Source organism: Bubalus kerabau, chromosome 1 (assembly GCF_029407905.1).
Source record: "Bubalus kerabau isolate K-KA32 ecotype Philippines breed swamp buffalo chromosome 1, PCC_UOA_SB_1v2, whole genome shotgun sequence".
Classification (NCBI taxonomy): domain Eukaryota; kingdom Metazoa; phylum Chordata; class Mammalia; order Artiodactyla; family Bovidae; genus Bubalus; species Bubalus kerabau.
In genome coordinates this window covers 222,950,630-222,972,510 of record NC_073624.1, presented here as the reverse complement: position 1 = coordinate 222,972,510, position 21,881 = coordinate 222,950,630, and the positions used below count along the sequence as shown (strand labels likewise).

At 41.0% G+C, this 21,881-nt stretch overlaps 1 protein-coding gene across 6 annotated transcripts in view; it reads right to left on the bottom strand.

The window, feature by feature from the left end:
• Positions 1–21,881, bottom strand: part of ARHGAP26 (Rho GTPase activating protein 26) — a 467,573-nt gene that overhangs the window by 144,849 nt on the left and 300,843 nt on the right. For all 6 annotated transcript variants that reach the window (XM_055556593.1, XM_055556623.1, XM_055556624.1 and 3 more), the window contains exons 15-17: positions 20,217–20,304; positions 18,485–18,543; positions 16,817–16,922 (exon numbers count right to left, since the gene is read on the bottom strand). In XM_055556593.1, the coding sequence (XP_055412568.1) occupies positions 16,817–16,922; positions 18,485–18,543; positions 20,217–20,304 (253 nt within the window). The remainder of the gene's footprint in view (positions 1–16,816; positions 16,923–18,484; positions 18,544–20,216; positions 20,305–21,881) is intronic.

Genomic DNA, 21,881 nt, shown 5'->3' with positions numbered 1-21,881 from the left:
CACACAGATCTACACTGTAGTTCACCTATAGTCACATCCATGCCCCCCACCCAGGCTATCAATTCCTCCCAACAGGAAAGGGATCATGCTCTCTTTGATACCTGTATCTAGCACAGTACCTGGCAAGCTGCAGGCACTTGATAAATATTCCTTTGAATGAGTTAGCATAACCGAACAAGTCCTAAACTTGAAGACATCCAAAGAAGAGAGAGTTTCCAGCACGGAGTTGGCAGACTTGTCTCTAAATGACCAGACAGTAAATATTTCAGGCTTTGAGGGCCATACAGTTTTTCTTGCAACTTCTCAACCAGCCAGTGTAAACTTGGAGGGCTGCCATAGATAATACATAAATAAAGAAAAGTGCCTTTGTCCCAATAAAACTTCACGGACACTGAAATCTGAATTTCATACAAGCTTCACCTGTCATGAACTATTGTTCTTCTTTTGATTATTTGCAACTATTGACAACTGTACACAAGCATTCTGAGCTTGTGAGCTGTATAAATATTAGCAGCAGGGTTTTTCCACTCCAGCTCTAGCAGATCTGGGCAGACAGGCAGGAGGAAGAAGCTCAAGATACCAGACAAGCTGAAGTAGACTGAATCTAAGAAGAGAAGAAAGGGGTCTATGTTGAATAAAAACCCAGTGGACCTTCATAGTACCTAAAAATGGGACAAAGGACACAATCCAAAAATAAAAACAACGCAGTTTTTTGTTGCTGTTCTTTAAAAAAAAAATTTAAACAAGTTCTATCATAACAATAAAGCTCATATACAATGAACTAATGCCTAAGGAAATCAGGGAAAAAACTGATATAGTTAAAAGTCATTAGTAATACTAGTTAGGGGAAAAGACCAAAGCTTCTTGGGTTAGAGTTTTACCCCTATCTCAAGCATTGCTAAGGTATATTCTCCTTTCTCTCTGATCCCCATTCTCAGGTAGAAATCCAAGTGAGCAAGATAAGTGGTCAAAAGATGGGAAGCAAAAGCTGAGAAGAGGGATTCTGCATCAGAATACCCAAAGATTGATTGTCCAGTCCTGTTTTACAAAGTCTTGTGCATAATATCATAGATGTCTTCAAAATTAAAAGAGGCTCAGAATCAGAGTCTGCTTCATTCATTAAAAGTAGTTATAACTTTGCAAATAGCACACATGGCCATTTTATAAAAATAAAGAAGGCAAGAGAAGAAAACACAAGCACCTAGAGATAACAACAGTTAAGATACTGCTGGCTATCCTGTTTTCCTTAACTACATTGTGTGTATGTATGTATGTGCTTTTTTTTAATGCAAAAATAATCCTCTTTATTTTGTAGATGGAGGCCTTGTACACCTGAGGTCTGGCACACTTGCTCAAGATCATGAATAAAATGACTTTTACCTATTGTGCCAACACTCTCTCCTACCACCTCCTAAAAGAAATAAATCATCAGCATCTTGGATAAGTTAGTGCCTTGTTAGCACAGATGCTCAATCAATTAATACATGTTGGCATGAATGAGGCCAACTGGGCTGACCTGTTTATCTCAGTCAGGCTGTGTCCAAGTCAGCTTCATCATAAAAGCTGCTAATTGTCAAGCAATAGAAAAGATCAATAAAGGAGATGGGTTTTGAAAAGAGTTTTTAAAAATAATAAACTGTTAGCCAGACTCACTGGGGAGGACCAAATAAAGAAAATCAGAAATCAAAGAGAAATTAAAACTGATACCAAAGAATAATAAGATTACTACAAATAACTATGTGCCAACAAATCAGACAACCTAGAAGAAATGGATAAATTCCTAGAAACATTCTATCTCCCAGGACTGAATCAGGAAGAAATAGAAAAATGAAAAGACCAATCACTGCTGCTGCTGCTGCTAAGTCGCTTCAGTCGTGTCCGACTCTGTGCGACCCCATAGACCAGGCTCCCCCATCCCTGGGATTCTCCAGGCAAGCCAAAAACACCCACAAAACCAAAGTCCAGAATCAAATAGCTTTACAGGTAAACTCAACCAAACATTCTCAAACTATTCCAAACAACTGAGATGAAAGAAGGCTTCTGAACTCTTTCTACAAGGCCAGCATTCCCCTGATACTAAAACCAGACTAAGACACTACTAAAAAAGAATTTCAAGCCAATATCCCTGACACATGTAGATGCAAAAATTCTCAAGTAAAAACTAGCAAATTGAATTCAATACATTAAAAAAGGATCATACACCACGATCAAGCTGGATTTATCCCAAGCATGAAAGGATGATTTAACATCCAGAAATCAATCAACATGATATATGACATGAACAAAAATGAAAAATTAAAATCATAAGATCATCCCAGTAATATCAGGAATAAGACAAGGATGCCCACTCTCCCCAGTTTTATTCAATGTAATATTTCAGATAACATGATACTATATAAAAACCCTAAAGACTCCACCAAGAAAACTTTAGAATTAATAAGTGAATTCAGTATAGTTGCATGATACAATAGAAGTATATAGAAGTCTATATACTATAGACCATACTATATAGTGTTTCTATATGCTAATAATGATGTATCAGAAATGAAGAAAAAAACTCCACTTATAATTGCATCAAAAGAATAAAATACTGAAGAATAAATTTAACCAAGACGGTGAAAGATCTGCACTCTAAAAAGTATGACATTGATGAGAGAAATTAAAGATGACACAAATAGGTGGAAAGATAGTCCATGCTCAGAGATTAGAAGAATTAAAATTGTTGAAGTGTCCATACTAGCCAAAAAGCTTACCTACTCATGGCAATCTCTACCAAAATATTCCTGGCATTTTCCACTGAACTAGAACATATAATCTTAAAAATCTGCATGGATTCACAAAAGATCCCAGTTGGCCAAAGCAATTTTGAAAAATAAAGCTGGAGATATCACACTCCCTGGTTTCAAACTAAATTACAAAGCTGCTGCTGCTGCTACCGCTAAGTCGCTTCAGTCGTGTCCGACTCTGTGCGACCCCATAGACAGCAGCCCATCAGGCTCCCCCATCCCTGGGATTCTCTAGGCAAGAACACTGGAGTGGGTTGCCATTTCCGTCTCCAATGCATGAAAGTGGAAAGTGAAAGTGAAGTCGCTCAGTCGTGTCCGACTCCTAGCGACCCCATGGACTGCAGTCTACCAGGCTCCTCCGTCCATGGGATTTTCCAGGCAAGAGTACTGGAGTGGGGTGCCATTGCCTTCTCCAAATTACAAAGCTACAGTAATCAAAACAGTATGTTACTGGAACAAAAGCAGACGTATAACTCAACGGAACACAATAGAGAGCCCGGAAGTAAACCCACATTTATATGGTCAATTAGTCTACAACAAAAGTGGCAAGAATATACAATGGGGGAAAGACAGTCTCTTCAATGAATGATGCTAGGAAAACTGGACCGCTACATGCAAAAGAATAAAACTAGACCACTTTCATAGACCATATACAAAAACAAAACAACAAACAAAAAAACACCTCAAAATGGATTAAAGACTTAAATGTAAGACCTGAAACCATAAAACTCCTAGAAGAAACCATAGGCAGTAAAGCTTTTTGGCAGCAGTCTTAGCAATACTGTTTTGGATCCATCTCTTTAAGCAATGGTAACAAAAACAAACAAATGAGACTACATCAAAATAAAAAGCTTTTTAATAACAAAGAAAACTATTAACAAATTGAACAGGCAACCTACTAAACAGCAAAAGATATTTGCAAGTGTTACATCTGATAAGAGATTAATATCAAAATATATAGAGAATTCATATGACTCATTATCAAAAACCAAAAAATCTGATTAAAATATGGGCAAAAAATCAGAATAGACATTTTGCCAAAGAAGATATATAGATATCCAAAAGGCACATGGAAAGATAGTCAACATCACTAATCATCACAGAAATGCAAATCAAAACCACAATGATATATATCACCTCACATATATGAGAATGGCTATTATCAAAAAGACAAAACATAAGTGTTGGTGAGGATGGAGAGAGAAGGGAACCTTTGTGCACTGTTGGAGGCAACGTAAATTGGTACAACCACTATGACGGTTTCTCAAAAAAGACAGAACTACCATGTGATACAGCAATTCTATTTCTGGGTATTTATCTGATGACAACAAAAACAGTAATTTGTAAAGACATATGCACATCAATGTTGACTGCAGCATTATCTACAATAGACAAGATATGGACGTAACCTAAGTGTCCAATGATGCATGAATGGATAAAGAAGGTGTGATACACAAACACTGAAATTTTACTCAACATAAAAAATAATGAAATTTTTCCATTTGTGACAACATGGATTGACCTAGAGGGTATTATGCTAAGTGAAGTAAGTCAGACAGAGAAAGACAAATACTTTTGATTTCACTTACATTCAGAATCTAAAAAACAAACAAACAAACAAACAACAAAATAGAGACATGCATGAAAACAGAACAAACCAGTGGTCACCAGAGGGGAGGAGTGGGGGTGGGGGGTGTAAAACAGGTGAAGGGGATTAAAGAGGACATAATTCTAGCAATAAAATAAGTCATGAGGGCATAATGTACAGTATAGGCAATATAGTCAAGAACATTACAGTAACTTTTGGTGACAGACGGTAAGTTGACTTAGTGTGGTGATCATTTAGTAATATATAAAAATAGTAAACCACTATGTTATACACATGGAACCAATATGGTATTTTTAAGTCAATTATACTTCAGTAAACCTATGGTTTTACCCGTGTTCTCTTCCTCTTTAACCATCTGGTATAGCCAGGGAGATAGACTGTGTGAGACATGCAACAATGCTGGGAGAAAAACCTGTCCATGTGACATGCCAAGCAGTTTAGGTGGTAATTCAAGTGAGAAGGAAAGTGTGGCTCTTAAAGCAGCAAAATGTTAAGGTTATCTTTCAATAGTGAGAAAAAGAAAACCCGACTAGCCTGCTAGACTAAGAGGCAGGTTTGAAATGGGAAACCCCCATTTGCTTGGTGACCTAAGGAAATATGTTCAAGTGTGTCTAGTTCTGGGACTTGGTTAACCAAGCTCACACCTTCACTCCTTCAAGCACCCCTGAAGGTGATTCTGGGCCCAGGGTGTGTATGAAAACATGCTCTGAAGGGAGACCACAGACTCCTGTCAAGAGCCAGCACATTAAAAACAGAATCAAGCATTCTGGGGAACTGAGCCGTGCAACCAGGTATTAGAGAAATTTCTGAAAGCAATGTTTGTTTTTTTTCTATTTATCATTACGATGGTCCCACCAACTACAAAACAATGCATAATAGAGTTATCCGGGCATTTATAAGAATTGTGTTTCAGCAAACACAACTCTTGTGACTACCTAATATTTTCACTTGCCTGGCAACCTTTGACTGATAGCCTCCAGTTTTTCCCTAGACTGCCCTCTCCCATGACACGCAGTTCTAACAAGAATGTTAGCTGAGTACCCGGCTACCGCCTCACCACAGAAGTTGAGTGCATTACACAAGGGAGGTCACTGCACTCTCTTTATTAGAAACATTAACCTGTAGTGGAACCATAAGAAGAAAAGGTGGTCAGAGGTGAGACATTCAAAAAGTAGTGCTCCAGGGCCAGCATGAGCTCCCTGGACATTTTCTACCCTTTAGTTCATTCATTATTCGACAAATACACAAAGCTCTGCTGCAGGCAGTGTCATGACAGACAAATTTTCAACCTCAAACTGTTTACACTTCAGCGAGAAGAAAACAATAAATAAGTCAAACACATAGTGTATTAGACGGTGATACATGCTACGGAAAAAAAATCAGCAGTGTTCACTGGAGCTGGAGGCTGCGATTCCAGGGCAAGACCTCACTGTAGAGAGAGAGGCGGGAGAGCGGGCAGAGCAGTTCTAAGGATTAAAGGACAGCACGAATCCTGCGGTACAGAAAACGAGACTGAAAAGGAGCAGCCAAGGAGACAGAGGGGAAAACGACTGGAGCCAAACCCTTCTGGATGCAATTGCGGATCAGCTCTTCTGCCCCAGTGATGGAACTACCTTTAGGAAGGAGCACCGAGCGTTCCTCTAGCACACATTGGAGGGAAAGTTAGAAACATGGCCACAGGCGTCATGGACTGTAGACATCCTCCTGTCGTACCTAATCTGTCAATGAAACAGGAAGCATGATCTGAGAGAACCACCTAGAGAAGAGTAAAATGGCACAGGGACATGGAGTAGGATGCAAGGCACGTAACTGCCCTTGAGGTTGAGTTCCAACATCTGATAGCTCAACTCTGTTTTCGGTTACTCCCAGAAGACTGTCAGTAAATTTCCTTCTTTTTAAAAACTAGCGACAGTTGACTTCTGTTGTTTACAAGCAAAGATCTAATACACCAGTTCTTCCTTGAGACCTTAAGGTTACCCCATTTTCTCACTGAAAGTCTGAGTTTAATGAAACTGATTCTGTTCTATCAGACTATGCATCTCCAGGCGCATAAGGGTCGCTTGCAATGGACCAACCAGCCAAATATGATGGGTTCCTCTACCTCTTACTGAAAGAACCAAGACATATTGATTTATACTTATGATACCTAACTGGTAGCACTAAATCAGAATGCTAAACTGCTTAAAGAACAGCATTTCAATACATGGGAGAAAGCAGGAAGGACTGATACCGAAATTCAAGTCGCCTTAATGTTTCTTCAAACCCTCTTTTGAGTTAAACCGTCAAAGTGTCTACCAAGACAGAATGAAGACAAACACATATACAACTGTCCTTAGAGCTCAGATTAATACTTCATTACAGATTTCAGAGACTCAGGGAGGGAAACCCACGTGAAGACTGCATAGAGGGGGAAACTGGAGGCAGAGAGAACCATTCTCACACTGGATGAGACTTTAATCTGGGAATGGCATCTGAGAGGCAGTCACGCTAAGAAAGAAGATAAGTCAGACTCTCTCACAAACAGAAACATTTTGAAGATCACATAGAAGACTGGGAATTTCCAGACCGTGCAGACTAAGATGAGTCCTCATGATATAACGTGTCGTTCCCCCTCCAGGAAATTAAGAGTTATTAAACTGCAGCAAAGACAGCTGCTTCTGAGATGAAATCAGCCTTGCAACCCCAAGAAGCAAGAGACTGAGGGTGAGGAGTCTATAACCTCCCGTGGAGATCAGCGCCACACAGCTTGCTCTTTCACACAGGTGCGCTGCCCACAGGACACCTGAATCATGGAAAGCTCCAGACACGCTCAGGAAACACGGTAAGGCTTGGTGTAAAGTGTGACCTGAGAGCAGACAGCAACAGCTTTCTCCTGGCTGACCCCTCACTGGCTCACCCTCTGCTAGGAAGAGTGAGAGAGATGCTCAGTCCTTTGGGCCAAACATACACAAACTGCCGAGAACACAAAAGCCAAGTAAAAGGAAACACGTATACACATGCAAATCTCCCAAGTGGATCAGAGACGTGTGTGCTACTTTGCAGCATTCAGCTCTAAGGATTTTGCTTGCCAAGAACAGAACTGTGGAGAAAGCCCCATCCCATCAGTAAGACTTGCTTGGATATAATCATTAGAATAATTTCACCACCTTCCCTCACCTTAAGGTATAGCTCCATGACCCTTCTTCCTCCATCCCCTGATTTCTCAAATAGACTCTAAAAGTCTACATGGACGATGGATATACTACTTGCCAGATGCTCTTTTAAGAGGTTTAGGTGGATGAGTTAACTAAATTCTCACAAAGACTCTAAGACGATACATGCTATTCTTGTCTTTAGTTTTCCCAGAAAAAAGAGCCTGAGGTGAAGGCGTAGATGATTCAATGCTACTAGGGGGCTTCTTGGGAGGAACAAGGCAGAGAAGTTAATCCCTTCTTGGTTCAAGGACCAATAGCTGCTCATCTCTTGGGATCATCTCCCAAGAAGCTACCTAATGACTGCTATTCAGGACAACCAGCTCTAACCTTCAGTTAGTCAACGGTTTCCCCTTGGAGGTTTGTTTCTTTTTTTTAATACTCCTTTGCTTCCAGGCCATATGCATGTGGATGGCAGCTTGCGTCATGTCTCCCTGGGCTAGCAGGTAAGAGGCAGGAGCACACAGTACAGGCATGAGGCTATAAGCTATCAAGCTGTACCTGCATGAAGTGAGTTGAAGGCTACACAACCAGTCCCCACAGTGCTGGCTGAAATATGCACAGGAGAAGCCAGAAGAATCTGATATGCTAATTTAAATGTTTCTGATACAATTATCATGTATCCTTATTCAGATGAGAAAACGGGCATAAATCAGTGAAGTAAGTCACACAAGGTTTCAGAAGAGATGGGTAAAACTAGGTAGTCTGGCTCCAGAATGCTCTCTCTTCACCACTGTGCTCAAGCTCCTATAGACGAACTACAATTACCCCAAAGTCTGCCAGTTGCCTCACTGCAGCTGCCCTGTTTGAGCCACAACAGTCATGAGCTCGTTGAAAAACCAGTCAGTGTAAGAAAATAAGTATCAAAGATAATGTTCACTGTGCAATGCAAAGAGGATGCGGTGAGAGAGGGCTTCAATGCACAAAACAGTGCGAGTGAATCAGTCACTGACGCTGAGCCAGAGAGACCTTTAATGAAACCACCCCTGAGGCCAACACAGAAGAAATCTGGCTCATAAGAGCCGAGATAAATGAAAAGGAGACTAAAAACACAAAGAAAAAAGATCGATGAAACTAAGAGCTGGCTTTTAAAAAGGTAAATAGAAAAGACAAACCTTTAGCTAGACTCATCAAGAGAAAGAGAGAGGAGAACTCAAAATCAGAAAAGGAATGATGGGAGAAAATAAGAAGAAGGAAGGATGGGAAGAAATCTGGCTCTGGTAAGGGCTGACAAAAAAGAAATAAAGTTGTGTTCACGCTTGATGATACTCTCACTTCTGTAAGATCCTGAAATAATAGGGGGCAGCCACTGAGAGGAAGACAGCATCCTCTCCTTTACTCCTCCCTGAATTTGAAAAGGAACTCCATAGGTGACTCCAGGGGTTCAGAAGAGGAAGCATCAGAGGTGTATCAAAAACCAGGAAAGTCTCTGAAAAAATTAACCCAAACAGAAGTGGAACAAATCAAAACAAACAAGAGAACTAAATCAAAGAAGCTCTAAGACTACTGAGCATTAACAGCTTGAAGCCAAGCATTTCCCCTTTCAGAATGGGTATTTCTTATGATGTGAAAGATTCAGTTCCTTGAATTCAGAAATTTTGTTGATATATTTTTTTTAAAGCAAAAATTTGAACTTGTATCTTTCCTTCTCCAACCCTGAAGGCTGGAAGGTCACAAAAGAGAGAAATTCCTGGATTGAAAGTAAGTGACGGTCTGGCAAGTAGGCTGAATAAGGCTTGAGTTCTGATGTCACCTGCATTTCCATTAATTTAAAGTGCTAAAGTGCTAACGCCTGTTTGCTTCAAAATATGTGCTTGTCCTCTTTGTAGTAGCCCTTTAAATAGATTTTCCTTTGGCTCCACCAAAAATAGCTAGAGAAGGTCCTTTGAGAATTCCATTCTTAGTCTTAAAAGATGGTAACAATAACCCTGTGTACGAGACAGCAAAAGAGACACTGATGTATAGAACAGTCTTATGGACTCTGTGGGAGAGGGAGAGGGTGGGAAGATTTGGGAGAATGGCATTGAAACATGTAAAATATCATGTATGAAATGAGTTGCCAGTCCAGGTCCGATGCACGATACTGGATGCTTGGGGCTGGTGCACTGGGACGACCCAGAGGGATGGAATGGGGAGGGAGGAGGGAGGAGGGTTCAGGATGGGGAACACATGTAAACCTGTGGCGGATTCATTTTGATATTTGGCAAATCTAATACAGTTATGTAAAGTTTAAAAATAAAATAAAATTTAAAAAAAAAAAAAAAAAAAAAAAAAAAAAAATAAAGATATCCATGCATCATATTAAAAAAAAAAAAAAAAAAAAAAAAACGCACTCTCTTCCCTGCCCCATACACATAAACAGGCCTGGAAGCAGTATCTCTTACTTCTTCCAGGAACCTCCAATCTATCAAAAACAATAAATCTTTCAGGATTAAAACAGAGCTGGTCAAGGAAACAATTTTCCCAGCCCATTTCTGCTTGTTCATTATGGGATCACCAAATATCAAGGTCCTCTTTTGGGATGAGCAGACAGTCAGGCCAAGGGCTGAACATCCAAGTGTCTACCCAGGGTCAGGCAGGTAGGGGCAGGAAAGAAATAGGCCAGGCACAATAGGGACTACTGTTGTTGTTATTCGGTTGCTAAGTTCTGTCCAACTCTTTGATTGCAAAGTTGGAACTCTTTGCAATCAAAGAGTTGGACACAGCTGGAACTGTAGCAGCATGCCAGGCTCTTCTGTCCTCCACTATCTCCCAGAGTTGATTCAAATTCACGTCCGTTGGGTCAGGGATGCTATTTAACCATCTCAGCCTCTGCCACCAGCTTCTCCTTTTGCCTTCAGTCTTTGAACTAGGCAAACTGAAGAAGGCATGCCCAGGGGGACAGGGTGTAGCTCTCACTCAGTTCCAGCCAATTGCTCACAAGATTAAAGTTTTCCAAGTAAAATGACCCCTGTTAAAAATGCTGGAAACCTGTCCAAATTTTAAAAACAGCAATGCGTGGGACAACAATACCAAATAGAGCACATGTGTGGGCTGCTCTGGCTGGAGGCCCTTGTTTGCAACTTCTAGGTAAGACACAAAGATAAAGGAAGACAGACTTCCTGTCCCCTGACAGCTTATGACCCAGTAGGAGTGAGAAGCTGCACACCCTGTAAACTGTCCTCCAGGGTGAATGTGATACACATTAAAAGAGGAATAAGCAGAGGCTATGGGAGTTCAGGACAGCACGAGGGTACTTGAGGCAGAAACAATTCTTATAGGAAGCAGCATGGGAGCTGAGGCTAAAGAAAAAGGGAGACTGGCTGGCAGAAGCTGGGGAGGGACCTTTCCTAACACAGGACAGGGAAGGAGAAGGTTGAGATGGGTAAGAGGTGCTTCATGCTTCTACCCAGCAAATACTCATGCATGTTCACTGTGCGCCAGGCAGTAGAGATGCAATGTGATCACAAGCGATGAAGATGAGGCTGCAAAGTCTGAAAGTCCCAGTCCAGACAAGGCCTTGGGAGGCCATATCCAGAGTTCTGTCTTAAGAGCAGGGGGAAAGCTGCCTTTGAAGTCTTTTTTAAGCAGGGGAATCACATGTTAGGATCTGCAGTGTTCCAAGTTTCCCCAGCCACAGAGCATGCATTCTGTGGCCTGGCAGGGAGCCAGAGCTCCACCAGCCAGAGCAAGCTGGGAAGCAGTCTAGGGAAGAGATGACGACAGCTTGACCTAGGCTGGCAGTAATGGACATGGAGGAAACTGGATGGATTCACAAGATAGTGAGGGGTTAAAATCACTGGAACGATCCGTTCGGGATAGCAGTCAGTGAAGCAGAAGCCAAATAGGCCTGGAGAATATGGCCAACGTGGCTCTGTGGGGTTCTCAGGCCACACCACCCGTGGCCCAGCAGCCAAGCAATTCTGTGCCGGCAGCAGTGGGTGTCTAGTGGTTACTAGAGAGAAGAAGGTAGTCTGAAGCCAGGGTGTATGGCTGAGGAAAGGCTGCCAGAGAAGCTCACAGGAGTTTTTCATCTTAGAAAGCCATCATCTCAAAAGTACTGTTTTCTTTTAAATGTGCTTTATAAAATTCCACGCCTATTTTGTTTGGACTAGCCTTGATGGCAAGGAAATGGGAAGCACTGCTCATGTGTTCAACAGCTCTTCAAGAAGCTAAATCTTCTAGATTTGGGGTGAAAGAACAAGGAATAGCAGAGTATCTGTAAGATATATGCTAACGTCAAGTATCCACTTCTTTACATTTTAACCTTGAGAACTTCAGAAATGCTAGTGAACTACCAGGGTCCAACCTCCTCGGTGCTAAGGCCTAGCAATGATTTTCTTTATAACCACAGGCATCTTTACAGGAACCCAACTCACTCTGCATGTAGATTAAGGAAATGTAAAAAAATCCTTCATAACTTGCAGGAATGCCTGGAGGTATTCACACTAGATGGGCAACCCTTGATAACTTGTGGCAATGGAGTCTACATATATTGACGAAGTCTCACTTGTATGCCAAGCATCTGCCCCACAATATTCCATGCATTCAACCATATTGCACTATGCATATAAATAGTGCATATTTAGTAAAAAAAGAAATTCATATATCAATGAACCCACACAGTTCAAACTCATGTTGTTCAGAGGTCAACTGCAATGCCCTTCTGCCTCTGGACAACCACTCATACACATATGCAGAAATGCAATGTAACATCTTAATGATCTCGAGAGGGGCTAGCCAACACAGTGAAGTTGACTGTGAGCAGGGCCACGGAAATAATGCAAGCACTTCATGAGCCAAGAAATTAACCAACCCTCTGGACTTATTTTGTGTAATGAGACAATAGATTCCCTTGTATTGTATAAGCCACTGTAAACTGGATTTTCTATTTCTTGTGGCCCAAAGCATCTCAAATGATATAGTACTTCTTTGGAGAAGCAAGAAAAGGGCTCCCTGAAAACACCCTAGGAACGAAGGAATAGTTGCTTCAAAACAGAAAAAAGACTAAGATTTATGTCTCAGGCAGTGTTTTGGGAAAACCAGCTGTGAAAAGGTATTGTTAATAGCCACTCCGGATGGAAGGAGAGCGCTTTGGAATCCTCCCATGCAGCATAAACACTGTAATAAAGTTGCAGTGAGCCACTGTGAATGCCATGTGTGGGGATATACAACATACTTGGAATCATAATAATATGTAAACATCAGGGCACGACCATGAAATTAGTCTTTATTACTCATCTACTCTTATTTCCTTCTACATTTATAAGACTGGGGATTTTTTTTTTTTTTTTTTTTTGCCCTCTTCCTACCTGATGAAAACAGAGACTCACATGATTGGAAGGGGAAGTCAGGAAACCAGGCTTAAAGAGGTTAAAAGATTTCCACAAGGTCCCACAGCCAGTTGGGGGCAATTTTCTTTATCATTAAAAATTCTTTGTGGGTGATTTTAGAACAAAATCATTTGCTGAACACTCAATTTAGTGAAAGGAGAATTGTAGAGACACGGGAAATCAAAACTGATTTTTTTTTTTTTTAGTAATTACATTATGCAAGTAAAATCTACTTTTTGAACTTGTTGCTCTGAGTTTCTTCTTCCTTATTTCTAATAGCCTCCTAAATTCCAATCCATTCCTCCCAAAATCATTTATCCCTCCTAGAAAACCCCTTCATATGGCCATTCTCGAGCCCAGTGATTCTCAAAAGATTGCATCTGGTTTACCGGGAAGTAAATCAGAAATGCAGATTCCCAGGCAGAGTCCAATTTAAAAGACTAAGGGTGGGGCCCAGCACCGTCCATGTAAACATGCTCCCCAGGTGAGTGTAACTGTGCTTTGAAGCACATGACTCCAGACTGTAGGCTTTAGTCCACGTTCCAAATAGAAAACATCTAATTTTTACAGTAGATTTAAGCTGGAACAACAAAAATATGTGCAGAGCTGCCTATAATTCTTAGATTCCCTCTGAGGTCTGAAACTGACCCAAGAGATCTGTGATTGGATGAACCCTGGTAATCATTTGCATGAGGTTTGGAGTTTCTTTTCTTCCTTCTAAGACTTTTCCCCCCTCTAATGCATTTCTAACTGGGATTAAATACAAAATGTCTTAACTCTTCCTCCACAGCTAAAGGAAATCAATTTTAAAAAGTGTTTCAAGAGTGCTTTAAAAAGTACACAAAATATCTTCCCTTTGAAACAGACACCTGGGACATACAGGGCAAACAGAGTAGATAATGAGAGAAGTAAACACCAGGTTTTCCAGCAGAACCAACCCTGAAACTAAAACTTAGAAAGGAAGCTGACTGTTAAGTAAGTGGACCAGAGGAACAATAGCTCAGGCATATCCTCGGATAAGTTTGAACCTGAGAAAATAGGAATGAGACAGACAAACCTCTTGTCCCAAGTTAACTTTCCCTTCTTGTTATATTTTAAAATAGGACAGTGTCGTAAGTGAGAATAGAGAGTTTATGTGGAATCTTAGACCTCCTCTGGGTGCCAAAAGACTTTTTTCAAACCTAAATAAATACTCCTTATTGGATTCAGCATGCATGCAGGCTAAGTCACTTCAGTCGTATGCAACATTTTGCAACCTATGGACTATAGCCCACTACGCTCCTCTGTCCACGGGAATCTCCAGGTAAGAACACCAGAGTGGGCTGCCATGCCCTTCCCCAGAGTATCTTCCCAGCCCAGGGATCGAACCCACGTCTCTTATGTCCCCTGCATTGGCAGGCAGATGAGTAACACCATCTACTCATCTCCACAAGAGATTTTAAATCTAGAGCCGCCAGAGACCAAGAACACAGCACACTGAGAACAGGAGTCTGTGTGTCCTACCACCAGCTCTAACCAACTCCCACTTACAACCATGAGGGCAGGTCTATATGTAGATTTCTTAATGATTATATGACAAAGAACTGCCATAGAACCTCACAGGACCAAAAAAACATCGTTGTTAAGTGTCAAAGATAATACAAAATGCTCCAGAAATGCTATAAAATAAATAACTCCAGCAACAAAATTGGTTTAAATTTGTTAGAAGGCAGAAAGTCAATGTTACAACTTTAACATACACATTCCAGCTGTACTTCTCCTTGGCTTAGGAACAAAGACTGAACTTCATGGGGTGGGAAGAGAAGAGAGTGGAACCAGAGGGACAAAGTGAAGCATCCACCAGAGATGAATAACCTCAATGATTCAATACCCACCTTGAGGGTTTTGGATTTTTTTAATTTCTATTTATTTTTCTTTGAGGATCTCTAACAATCCTCAGGGCATTTTAAAAATGGGAAGATTCAGTTCTGGCTCTGCTGGATCACCACTGACTCTTGGTCTCTCTCAGTCCAATTAAACTCTCATCACAACTGCACAGCTTGAAATGCCTAACTTCTTTCAGCTGCTTCCTATCCTTTCTCCAGCTGCTCCCAGCAGGTATGGAGGCCTTCTAACACCCAGTGGCCATAAAGCAGTCACGAATGAGCAACAGCACACATACTTGGCCAGAGGTTGTACCTAGAACTTTCTCTGTTCTGGTGCAGTCCATTCAAGTGTATAACTAACATCTAAACTAGCTTTTCTGTTTCGCAAATGCTTGACTGGGTTATGTGGAACAGGCACCACACGTCATCTCAGAGGATCTGGAATTACTTTTTAAAGCCCAGTTCTCATTATTTTCAACACACTTCACCAGGATTCTTTGACATCAGGGTTGGGGGGGCATTCCCCTGTTCTCAGTTATGCTTAATTGTTTTTGAACATACAAGTTTGACGTGGTATGGCAAGAAAAAAAATGTGGCTCAAAATAGAATACAGCAACCCTTGACTCTGCCTGACTGCTTCTCAGCAGCATGCAAACCACTCTTGTTTATTCATCATTAACATCTGTATAAATTTTATGGTAACATCTATACTCTCTCTCCAAAGTCAAGTGCTCAGTAGAAATATAGAGCTTCCTGGTAGCTCAGCTAGTAAAGAATCCACCTGCAATGCAGGAGACCCCAGTTCGATTACTGGGTCAGGAAGATCAGCTGGAGAAGGGATAGGCTACCCACTCCAGTATTCTTAGGTTTTCCTGGTGGCTCAGCTGGAAAAGAATCCATCTGCAGTGAGAATGTCCTGGGTCCAATCCCTGGGTTGGGAAGATCCCCTGAAGAAGGGAATGGCTACCCACTCCAGTATGTGGCCTGGAGAATTCCATGGACTATACAGTCCATGGGGTTGCAAAGAGTTGGACATGACTGGGTGATTTTCAGTTTCCACTTTCACTAGTAGAAATATGAAAACAAGCCATCATAATCTCCCCCAGCAAAGTATTTACCCAAGAGACATGACTTAATGGCAGAACAATGCATGCATAAGGGCTGGATTTACAATGTATCAGTTCCACAGAATGTCGAATTTATCAATTCAGGTTAACTGTTAGAGTCTGTCTTTTCTTAGACTGTAGTCTCCAGTCAAGAACATCCATCAAAGTCAAGAGAAGGTTGGAACATACACATATGCAGTGGCTGATACAACAAGGGGTATCAGCAAGGCCAATCCAAAACAGGTCAAGCAACAGTAAACACACAAGAATTTCAAACGGTTCCAAGACTATAAGTATTCCTAGCAGGAAAATCAAGTCCCCACTGACTTCCTCAGAAGGCAAATGGGCATTTGCCAATTCCTCTATTTTTTATACTACTTCAAGGGTTTTAATATATGTAACTTTTAAATTCAATGACATTATAGAGAAGATGGAGACTACTACCCATATTTGACAGATGAAGAAACTAAGGAATTGAGAGGTCAGTGGCTTGTCCAGGGCTAGTTAAGTGGCTTGTTAAGAACAGAATCAACTTTAGAATTCAGGCCTCTTTATTTCAAATCCAAGGTCTCTAAACTTGTAACATATTCCTGTTTGCCCTCAATCATCACAAGAACATGTAACTGCTGAAAACTCTGCTTTGTGATCTGGTAACATGGACGATACACTTCTTGACTTCAATCATCACAAGAGCACAAAGTGTCCTGCAAACTCTGCCCAAAGGCCTGGCCATATGGGAGCCTCCTCAGCCTACCCTGCAAAGCCCACCCAGGGTGTGCTGCTGTGACCCACTGGAGTTAACATTTCACACATTTCTTTCCTATGCCTTCAGCATCCCTGATGCAACAGTGAGAAAGGGAAATATAAGCAGAACCAAAATCAGTTTTTGTGCTAAGATAATAACTTTCCAGGGCTGAAGAAAGACGGGCAATCAGTCGTAAACCTACTTTGCCAAGTGGTTCATTAGCAGCTGTAACATCTGCCGGTTTTTCTCTGGGAGCCGATGAACAAGGCTGTGGATTTCAGAGACTCGAGACTCCTGGTTCTCCAGCTCTGCAAAGGAAGGAGGGAGGTAACACTGGGTCAGAGTTACAGCTAAATCAGTTTGCAAGACAAAAATCAGTGGAAAATAAAGGTGGGGCACAAGAGAGAGAAGATTTCTCACAGATAAGACCCTGTTCTGTGTACTCATGACTAGACTGACTGGATCTAGAAGTGCTTTTAATAATGCTTTCCATGACAAAGTTCATGAAAAAATAAGACTGTCCAAAAAATCAAGCCAAGACGATGACATAAGGAAATGGAACCTCCTCACTCAGGAGTGGGAATAAATTTGAGAGTGGCTGGCTCCCTAGAGTGGCAACTTTGTTTCAAGGAAGGAAGGAACTTTATACACTCATTAAGTGATGAACAAATTGTACCTGAACAATACTGCCAGGGTCTCAAATATCAAAATAACATCTCAAGACTGCATCAAAGACATCAAAGGAAATGTCCAGTTATTTCCAAGTCACATGAAACAACCAGCCAGGGAGAAGAAAGGAATGGCAGGTAAAATAAGGAAATGTTTCTGCCAACCTGTAACCTAAATCGTGATCTGTCACATTCTAATGGTTGCACTTGGGTATGTGGCTTCATGTCTCTGGGAAACAGATTGATGGCACTCACCACACCTATTTATAGCTCTGAGGTGAGTTTTAATTAAAGAATGGTTGCTATGGGTTTGGAATTTCTCTGAGAAAGAAATCACATAAACACCATCTTTACTTTCAGCCTTCTTCCAGGTCTTTCTCCTGTTTTATGGGGGCCACTCTGCATGGATAAGGCCACCAGGACACAAGGTATTCTTTAACGAGGCCAGTAGCAGCTACCAGTGTAAACAAACTCAGATGGCTTAAAGGAAGCAGGGAAAAGCACATACTATGGACACAACAGCACAGTGGGGATTTGTGCCAGATTTAAATCTGATAGAGAATCTTACTTCCCCTTACAGGAGGCCTGCCCCACGTAGAAAGATTCCGGTATGCTTAGGGTAGCTTGCACCTAATCCCTATGTATTTTAATACCAGTAATATAACGCCCAGGCTTGCATGATATAGCTGAAGACTGACCAGAAGCTGTAAATGCCAGCCATGATGGAAAAGAGGACTGAGAAGTTATATAAACCATGATGGAAAAGAGAACTGAGAAGTTACATAAATGGTGTCGGATTCAGGGAAACATCCCGTGCTCAATTTAGGTAATGGGCAAAGTCTGAGTCATCCCGAAAAATGTTACCTCCAGGGCCGGCAAAGGCCCCAGGAGTTAGAACTCCAATAATCAAAACTAGAAAGTCAAATTTGCTTTTTTCACCTCACCCCTTCCCTGTACCACTACCCCCCAACTACTCACTTCTGAAGCTTTTCCCCTCTACTGTAAACTCAGTACGCTCACAAGGTCCTTAGCAAAACCCGACTGGGTTTTGCTTTCATTCTGTGACAATCTTATGAGTGTGAATGTGGGTAGTTTACACACAGAATACAAGGGGTTAGGTAATACTTATTTGGGGATACTTTTCTTTGAAATAGACAAATCTATTCCCTTTCCCTTAAAATTGTGGCAAATAGAAAACTTACTTGCTGCTTTAATGAAACTTCTTTGAAACTGGTACATCATGAGTGGTCCTGGAAGCATTCTGGAATAAAAGGATATACACTAGTCAGTTTAACAAAAGCAATCCTATTCCCACTACCGAGTGGCCTCCAGATGGTGGACTGTGTTACATTTCTCAAAGACAAAGATCATGGGCAAAGAAAAGCAACTGTTTAGTTCAACTTAGTTTCCCCTTTGAAAGGGTCCTGAGATTTCACCTGAAATGTTCATTCTTTCTCCTTTTTTAAGGGAACAGACAAAACTTACGTTTCACAGTCACAAACCAGAAAAGTGCTAATGCAGAAGTCTAGCACAAACTGAGAGATTTCCTTTTCAGTCAATGACTCACCCACAACAAGAGCATTTTAAGATGTGCCTGAAATACAGGCAACTAACCCGATATTTGCAATCATCAGCTCTTAAACTCTTGTCTTCCTGGCAGCTTGTTATTAATCACTTCATCTGGAAACACTATGAGAGACTTTTGTAGGGGTTTTTATAGCAAATTCACTATGGAGTATTGCTCCAGCATGCCAAAGGGTTAGAACCCTTAATATTAGGCATGACATAATCAAATTTTACCTGCTATCATAAAAAATATATATATTTTATACATACTATTAGCTAATCAGTATCAAGATGCACAGATAAGTACTAAATATAAACCTCTAGCATCTAGGCTTTATGTAATCTATTATGGTAGTATTTGGTATATGAATATGTTTAACTGTAAACTTGAGTATTTTTACTGATAGTCCAAACAATAAGCTTCTCAACAGATTATCTATGGTCCTTGGTTCAGATTTCATTTTATTCTCATTGGATCCCCTGATTCAACTCTTAGTCATCACTTACATGACATCTTACTCTTGATACCAAGAGCCTCCCAGCAATTCCCCAACAGCCAATAAAACTGGCATCACCAATTCCTTTTCTGTGGCTTTCAAGCCAAGTAAATCTTAACAAACTTGTACAAATGCTTATGTAATTCACTATTATAGTTCTCCTCTTTGTTTATGACTAGACCCCCACTTTTCTGTTCAAGAGGGACCACAGTGGGGAACTATAGCATCCCTATGCTTCACATCTAGCATGCCTTTCAGTCCACTTGGAAACTGAGATGTGAGCAGCTAGTCAATCACCCACTCCCTTAATAACCAAGGGAAGGGTAGGAGGCAGCAGGAGTAACACATGTATTACTGCAAGAAAAGCAGTCTTCTTGCCAACAAAGTCATATTTTCCAATCTAAGCAGAAGGAGTTAAAAAGGAGTACCATTAAAGTTCTCATTTTTAAGGAGCAACATTAGCAATACACTGTATCCATGCAAGGTGCAGAACTCTCAGAATACACAGGGTATGTAATCATGCATTCTCAACACAATGGGATACATGATTCCTTGTTTTCTTAGCTGATTACCCAAGCATTACAGGAAATACCATATTTGAGGTTCTGTTAAAGGCTGATCATCAGAGTAGCTTCTCAAAAAGAGCAAAGCTTCCTAAATCACTCATGGCACCATTGCACAATGGCAATCCATCAACTCTGGATGATTTATAATTGGTTTGACCAGCTGAGCTAATTGCACCCACACATAAGCTGTTTCCACATCTCAAACTCCCACCCAACAGTCCTCTGGAGGCTGAAAATAAAACTGCTTTCTTCTTGATTGCATGATAACAAGCTGGCACCAAGCCCTGCAAATGGAAAGTCCCTACCTTAGGTAGGTCTTCAAAGCGCTAGTGATGGTCTTTATCTCCCACTCGGCACAGATATCCATTTCTGTTTCAGAAGCTGTTTTGGGGTCTAAAGAGAAGAAAAGACAATGGGTAAAACAGAGCGGAAAACATAGCTAAAAGACAACCATACATAAAAGCATTCAACCTCCCTACTAAACAAGGAAATCCAAAGTAAAAACAAAAATGACAGCTAGTTTTTCCTGACGGTATTATAAAACTGTTTAAAAATCCAAATATCTACTGTTGGCAAAAATGCAGTGAAACTGATCCTCTCAGAAACTGCTGGACGCAGATGAATTAATGCAAGAGATGTGAGAAGAAATTTGGCAATATATATCAAGTCCTAAAAATGTTTATACACTTTGAAACAGTAATCCCACTTCTCACAACCCATCCTCAGGAAATAAGATAAGACATGAGAAAGTTACATACATTCAAAACGTCCAACCTACACTACTCTTGATAACACCAGAATACATTTTAAAAGAACAACCTAAACAGTCAATGATAGAATGATTAAATTAATCGTGGTCTATTCCTGATGGGATAGCATGCTACATTTACATGAAAATGATAACTACATTGCAAAATGGAAAATGCCTGAATTATCATGCAAAGTCAAGCAAAAAAAAAGGTTTAAAGTTTTGTGAGAAACTCGAATGAATGAAAGCTGAAAGGAAATATTAAAAAAAAAGAAAAGCGTGGTTGGAGAGTGGCAGAATTGTGTTCTTTTTTTTAAACTATGACTTGATTCCATTACTTATATATTTTAAATTGCTCTAAACCAAGATATGCAAAAAAAAACAAAAAACCATAATTATATCAACTCCTGATCATTTCTTCGTTTCTTCTGTGTATACTTTCAAACAAATGTGTGTATTTCAGATAAATGTATACTGTAAAAGAAGAGATAATTCTTGTAGTCTTTCTGAGCAACACACGGGCAGGCAAGAGAGGCAGAGGCTGGGAAACATGAACTGTTTCATAAACCAGCAGAAACCTGGATTCTCGCTGGCAAGAAGTCAGAAGCACAGTCTCTCAGTGCATTGAATGGACAATCCAACTTCTAGTGATTTGCCTCCCAGCTCCCATTGCCATTTCTTTCTGCACAGCAGTTCAGTTCATTTTTAGCTGGGCTGCTACCCTTTTCTTACACCTACTCCCCATGCTCAGGTGAGGCCCCAGTCTTCCAGGCTGGGGGGTGGGGAGAGGATGAGATGTCTCTGAACTCGGGGACTGGTTCAAGAATGGTCCAGGACCTAAGCCAGGCCAGTCAGCATGAAGTCCAGGACTTCTCTAGGAAAGAAGAAAAGGCACTCACTGTGCACCTGGGGGACGATACTGCTGCTCTGAATGCCACCATGTGGAGCCTGAGAGTACAGTCTGACAGACAAAGCCACGGGGAGAGGCTGAGAGTCCGGATGACATGGTTTGAGAGCCCCTGTAGATCACCATGCCTTTTTAATCAAATAAGCCAAAAAAGTCCTTTTTGCTTAAGCCAGTTAAGGTCAGGTTCTCTGTTCTTTACAATCCAAAGAGGTCTAAATGCTGTAGCAGGTAAATGGAGACAGCAACCAGACTCTCTCTTTCTGGACAGTCTCAGAAGAAAAGAGGATCCTCCTGCAGGACCCACAGCCTTGCAGC